Consider the following 5,950-nt stretch of genomic DNA (forward strand, 5'->3'; position numbering starts at 1 on the left):
GAATCCTGGTGGAGATAAAATGGAATAAAATTTGGTAACCCTACACAGTTGCACACTGGATCTCCAGTATATTTTTTCTGTTTGTACTAACTTTCATCTTCCATTCCTCTGCCACTGTAGTGAGAAATTTCAGGTGTAGTGGTACATGTTCTTTAGATGTAATTTAGAAATCTCAAGGTGTGAAGCTCAGTTAGAATTTGCAACGCGGTTGCAACCTCACACTTAAGTCTCAGCTTCTGAAACAAAGGCCTCGCAGCTGAAGGTGGGAATCTTAGGGCTAAACTACACAGCCAGCTTGACCCAGGGTAAGCAGGGCCAGCTGAGCAATTCTCAAGGACAGGAATACACATCGTCCTCTAGTGCCCCCCAGCTTACCAGGAAAGGAACCAGTCAATCCTTGTCTTTTCTCACTGTCCATCAAAACATTGTTTTCTGGTTTGTACTAGTCCATTTGCCTGCTACACTTCATTTCACTGTAGAAAAATATTTCCAATCCAGTTGGTGCTGTAGCACTGGTCACTGCCCTCCATGGCCATTTTAAATAACTCCACCAGAGGAAAAAAGTTGGGCTTAATTTTTTTTTTCCTGAGGTGGTCTGAAGGAACAGGGAAAGAGTGGACTTCTTTCTTTCTCTCTTTCTTTTTAACCAGATAAGATTGACAAAAGTTCTGCCATTTTCCCTTCTAGCCCAGTGACAAGAGTAAAACTGTTTTTTTCTTTTTTCTTTTTAAAGCAAACCTCCAGTGGATGCACCAAATGGGAAGGTATCAAATACAAGGGGGAGTCAGTGGTGGGGGGAGATGTCCTATCTATCAGTGAAAGCCACACACTATATCTTCAGGCCCCCTCATGGAAGGAGTGGGAGGGCAGAGAAGCAGGAGAATCCACCAATCAAAGTCCATGATCATCACAGCCTGGGCAGACCCTCAGGCCATCATAGTGGCCAAAGTGGAGGAAGAGACTGAAATCCACCAAAGGACTTACATTTGCTTTCTTTCAAGCTAGTTTATGCAAGGAAGTCAAGCAGCTTAGTTCCTGGCATATATTCCACAACTCTACTCCATAGACTAGCCCATTTTCATTATAGCTTCCCCTTTTCTTCCTTCAAAAGACATAACATCTCTATTTTGCTTTCTTTCATCTTATAATTTGTGATGTTAACCATTTACTCCTCTTATATTTCAAGTTGCAATCTTCTGTATACCATAGTCATGGCCACTTGGGCCCATAGATATTGCCTTCCACTGCCCATCATAGCTTTAGACAATCAATACCAGGCTTAGTCACATCTGTATCATGTGCATCATCAAAGGACATTACGCATCAGCCTGGGCATATTTTGGCTGGTCTAGCACAAGCACAGCTGAAGCTCAGCTTGACTCCAAAAATACTTGTGCTATTCTATGTGAGCCAGAATCTCTAATCTAGGAAGCCAATGTTCTAATCATTGCAAGCCAATGTTCTATTATTGCCCATATCTCACCAAGTGGGGAGCAAATTCAATCTACACAGGATATGTTAAAGATGTATACAGACAGGCCCACAACTAGGGTCTGTGTCGCCCGGGGCAAACGTGGATTCTGCACCCATTTTGCGACCCCCCAGCGTGGCGCCCAGGGCACATGCCCCGCTTGCCCCCCCCCCTAGTTACTGCCCTGTATACAGAAGATGGTTACAAAATCTAAATACTACTTTTATTTTTTAAAAACCAAATCTCTCTAGATTTTTCTATAATAGAAGAATTTCTTTTTAAAAAATAAAAAGCAGCATTTACATTTTATACCCAGTCTGTTCCGTTTAGGTACAACTTCACTTTGTAGTCCAGATTTTATGAGTATTTCACAATGAGTACATAGGGTTAACATCTCATGTTGCAGGAATCCATCTGCAGTATTAATCTAGGCCAGAGACACAGTACGTTCTGGATCTTTTTGCTGTGTCTTGTCATCATGGAGATTTTTGCAGCCCAGATCTTGTAGCTCTGCAAATCAAGATCTTTTAACTACTGTTCAAGGACCTTCCGTTTTACTTTTGCTCTTTGTTAGCGTCTGCCATTTAGGTGGCTTCAGTTTTTGCCTGATACGTCCACACAGGTGACATCCGGAAACCGTGCTGAATCTCTCATTAATAAATACAAACCACATTTTAAGCCTATGCAACAAAGAGATTTATTATGTGTCCCCTTCTCAGCCATTTCAGCCCTTGCTATCCTGGGCTTCATTTGCTCCATCTCAGTAGCACTTCCTGTGGACAATGTATGGTCCACTTTCATGGTATTGCTCCTTTCTGATCCAGCATGGCTGGAAGTTTTTCAGGGAAGCAAGAACGGAACCTCCTGTCCAGACAGAATAGTGCCTCAGTGGAACAGCTGTGACTTTGATTTTTGTATTTGTCTGCATGTTGGACATTACATCATGAGTAAATCTCCTCTCAAATCCTTCAAAAAGTGATGACCCTCCACAGAGTATTATGTTTTCATACATTTCCTTCCTGGATTGTTCAGGGACCTTCCTTAAGCTTTTTTGGGCCATGCCATGGATGCCTAGAAGAGCAAGTCCAGGCATTTGAGGAGGGCTAAACAACATCTCAGGGCACTGGAATCTCTCCTTCCCCAAAGTGATCATTTGGCCATCTGGCAATTGGTAGTCCACCATGTATTCTCTCTTTGGACGATTCCACTCAGTCTCAAAATCAAGTGCAACATAACAGCATTTTTGTTTGATATCCTCAATCACATCCAGCATTCTTTCATCAAAGTAATGCCCCATGTCTTTGAGGAGGTCCATCAAAAAAGATGTCATATTGGCTCCAGCAATGTCCATCCTTTCTATGGCATGTGGCAAATTGTATCCTTCATGGACTGGTACAGTGTGTGTCATAGCATGGCCTGTATCTACCACTAATCCACTCATTTTTCCATGAGCGTACACTGACAGTACAGACTGATATGCCACATACATTCCAGGAGAATTGAGAGACTCAAAGACAACCTCCACCAATTTTTCCCTGTTTGTAGTTGGACAGAGAGGAGGATCAGACATTAAAAGTGCATGTTCTTCTGGAGCAACTTTGAGGTCATGGTAGAACAGGTGCCTCCACAGTGCTTCAGCTGCTTCCCAGTCTATGATTATGCCATGCCTTACTGGAAAAATGATATCAATATCAGGTTCCAATCGAGCTTGCTCTCCAATGAATGTATCTGGTCTATCTCTTCTAGTCCTCATAGATTTTTCTGTAGGGTGTCCAACCAATGTCCCAATAACTGCCTGGGGGGTCTGCTGACCAGCAAAGCCAGCTTTACATGTCCCTGTACCAGTATCTATGACAACAGCTCCTGTCTTGACAGCTGAACGTCCTCTTTCTGGAGTACTTGACCTTCCCATGGTAGTACCTCGTTCTTTTGAAGATGCTCGAGATCGGGATGGCTGGTCTAATGCAAATCCTGGGGATGGGGTCCTTCTCCTTGAGTATCCTGGGGTTACTGGCCTTGATCCTGGACTCTTTGATCGTGAAGATCCAGGACTCCTTGGATTAGAAGGCCCTGGACTGCTTGTCCTGTGACTTCTGGGTAACATATTAAATGGGTCTCAAGCTACCTCCTTCAAGGACTAATCACGTTCTGTAACACTTAAATGCCAAGGGCCTTCTGTTTGCTTTGGTTCACTATGAAATCTCATCAACATGATCTTGCTTCAGCTAGGCAAATAGCTTTGCCCAGTGATGATGTCTTCCCTCCAATCATCATTTGAGGGAAAGTGGGTCAGCTCATTCAGCCACTGTCCTGTCTGCTTGGAAGCTTTGAAATGTTCCACAAGGAACAATGGTCAGAAGGGAAGAATCCTAGAATCTTAAGAACTCGTAGAATGCCATGAGTCATCCAGATAAACTCTCCTTGAGTGACATAAACCTATTCATTTAAAATTATCCCCAGGGCCTCTTTGATGAGAAAAGAAAAAAGAAAAAAGATTTAGCTGAATCATGGCAACTACAGTAACTGTTCACAGAAGAGAATGTACTTGCTACTAGCATTTTTTCCCCCTAAGAATCAGAAGCTAAGGAATATGATGGTTGAATTTTCTACTATGGTAGGATCATACATCAGTTTTCAGGCACTTATTTCATTTTAAGAAGATAAGAGTCCTACTGGATCAAGCTAATGACCCATTCAGTCCAGCATTCTGCATCACATAGTTGTCAGCTAGATGCATTAATGAAGCTTAGAAGCATGGATGGAGGTCTTCTGTTGTTGCTTTCTTCTAGTTGGTATTTGAATTATATTCTCTATGATTCAGGACATTGTATTTAATCATGAAGACTACAACCCACTGATAGTCTGATCTACCGCACATTTGTCCATTTCTGGTTTAAAGCCATCACTACATCTGATAGTAATGAACTCAGCATCTCAACTATGCATTGCCATGTTCCAAGAAAATAATTAGTTTGATCAATAGAGGGTAATATTTGAGGGGGAAATCAAAAAAGAATTGGTTAATCCATTCAGTTGACTTGAATCCCAAATAGGCCCAGTCATGCATAGGGTTGAAATATCTCCATTCAGTCAATGTACATGGGAATACCCAAACCCTGTCTATTAACCTGATTAGCCTATCTAGTCCTCTAACAAAAAGAGGTGGAGAGAAAGAATGGCTAATAAAAGCAAGTCTCACTGCCAAGACCTGGCAGCACAAAACATACCTAACCCTGGGTAGCTGCAGTGGCCACATCATGCCCACCACTACTCTCCCAATGGAGGGGCCCATGGGACCACGCACTTCCTTAAAATGTATGTAGGGACTCCGCATTCCCCAAATAGGAACTTCTGACCTACAGTATTTACTCTGCTGCTGGAATCACCATCAAGGAGATTTGTTTGGCATAGCAGCTAACTACATTCTCAGTGGTAGGGGAACAGGGTCATTGTAAAATACTTCCTTTTACTGGTGCTGAGGAATAATTTAAAGCAGTGTTCCTCAACCTTAGCAACTTTAAAATATCTGGAATTCAGCTCTCAGAATTCCCCAGCCAGCATTCTGTGAGTTCAAGTCCAGACATCTTAAAGTTGCCAAGGTTGAGAAACACTGATCTAAAGTCTAATATGAGACAGAGAGAAAAAAACTCTGTTTAGCCACAATGTTTACATCTTACGAGGCCATCAGAGGAGTATCTGGGGAAGGGGGAGGAAGGGAGCTAAAAATCTGCAAATAGTGTGTGCAGTGTCATGATTGAAAACTTGTGCATACAAAAGAACTGGGTCTATGATTGCAATGTTGTCTCTGACATCTTGCATACTGAACCCTTCCCCACGTGCTGCTGTGCCTTTATATACCTCCATCACAACTCTCTTTATCTACCCTTGCTCCAAGCTAAAAAGACCCAGTCACTGAAGCTTTTCAACATATAGAAGCTGCTCCTGCCCTTGAATTATTTTATCTTTACTTCTTTTGGCACCTTTTTCAGATCTATATCTTTTCTTTAGAGGTGATTAGAAGTGTACTCCAAATGTAGTTTCATTTCTGTATTAGTTTCATATTCACAGTCTCAATCCCAGGAATTCATTTGACATCTCTGAACTGAACTGAACTGAACAGTCCCTTTATGTTCATATGAACTCTGGGTTTCCTCTTTCAGCAACTTGATTTAGAATATGACTGAACTAGGAGAAGGAACAACCTTTTTGTAATTATGGCTGTGAAACAACTGAGGGTGTGAAATTCCACTTGCAAAGAAGTCAGAGATCTAATGCACAGACTTGATCTTCCTTCTCCCTACTCCTAGTTGGTTTATTTATATTGCCACCTATCTCAACCTTGTGACTTGGGCTGCCAACCTTCTTCCTGACCGCCAAATCTATATTTAAGCTCTCCACAGCCCACAGCTCACATATTTCATTTTCCTTTCCATCCTGTCTTAACTTTCGTCTTTACAATTATCTCTTCTCTGTTCTCCC

General features: G+C 42.1%; 1 protein-coding gene across 1 annotated transcript; it reads right to left on the bottom strand.

The window, feature by feature from the left end:
* Positions 1-2,231: 2,231 nt before the first annotated feature.
* LOC134487422 (actin-like protein 9) lies at positions 2,232-3,383 on the bottom strand. The gene is made up of 2 exons (XM_063289217.1): positions 2,785-3,383; positions 2,232-2,352 (listed from the first exon to the last, which is right to left on the bottom strand). The coding sequence occupies exons 1-2, from the start codon at positions 3,381-3,383 to the stop codon at positions 2,232-2,234; spliced, it is 720 nt and encodes a 239-aa protein (XP_063145287.1).
* Between the last annotated feature and the right edge of the window lie 2,567 nt (positions 3,384-5,950).

Source organism: Candoia aspera, chromosome 1, assembly GCF_035149785.1.
Source record: "Candoia aspera isolate rCanAsp1 chromosome 1, rCanAsp1.hap2, whole genome shotgun sequence".
NCBI classification, from domain to species: Eukaryota; Metazoa; Chordata; class Lepidosauria; order Squamata; family Boidae; genus Candoia; species Candoia aspera.

Coding starts and splice junctions, on each gene's coding strand:
- LOC134487422 (XM_063289217.1), bottom strand. CDS start 3,383: ATGGGAAGGTCAAGTACTCCAGAAAGAGGACGTTCAGCTGTCAAGACA. Junction 2,353..2,784: donor AATATGACATCTTTTTTGAT/GGACCTCCTCAA, acceptor TCCACTGAGGCA/CTATTCTGTCTGGACAGGAG.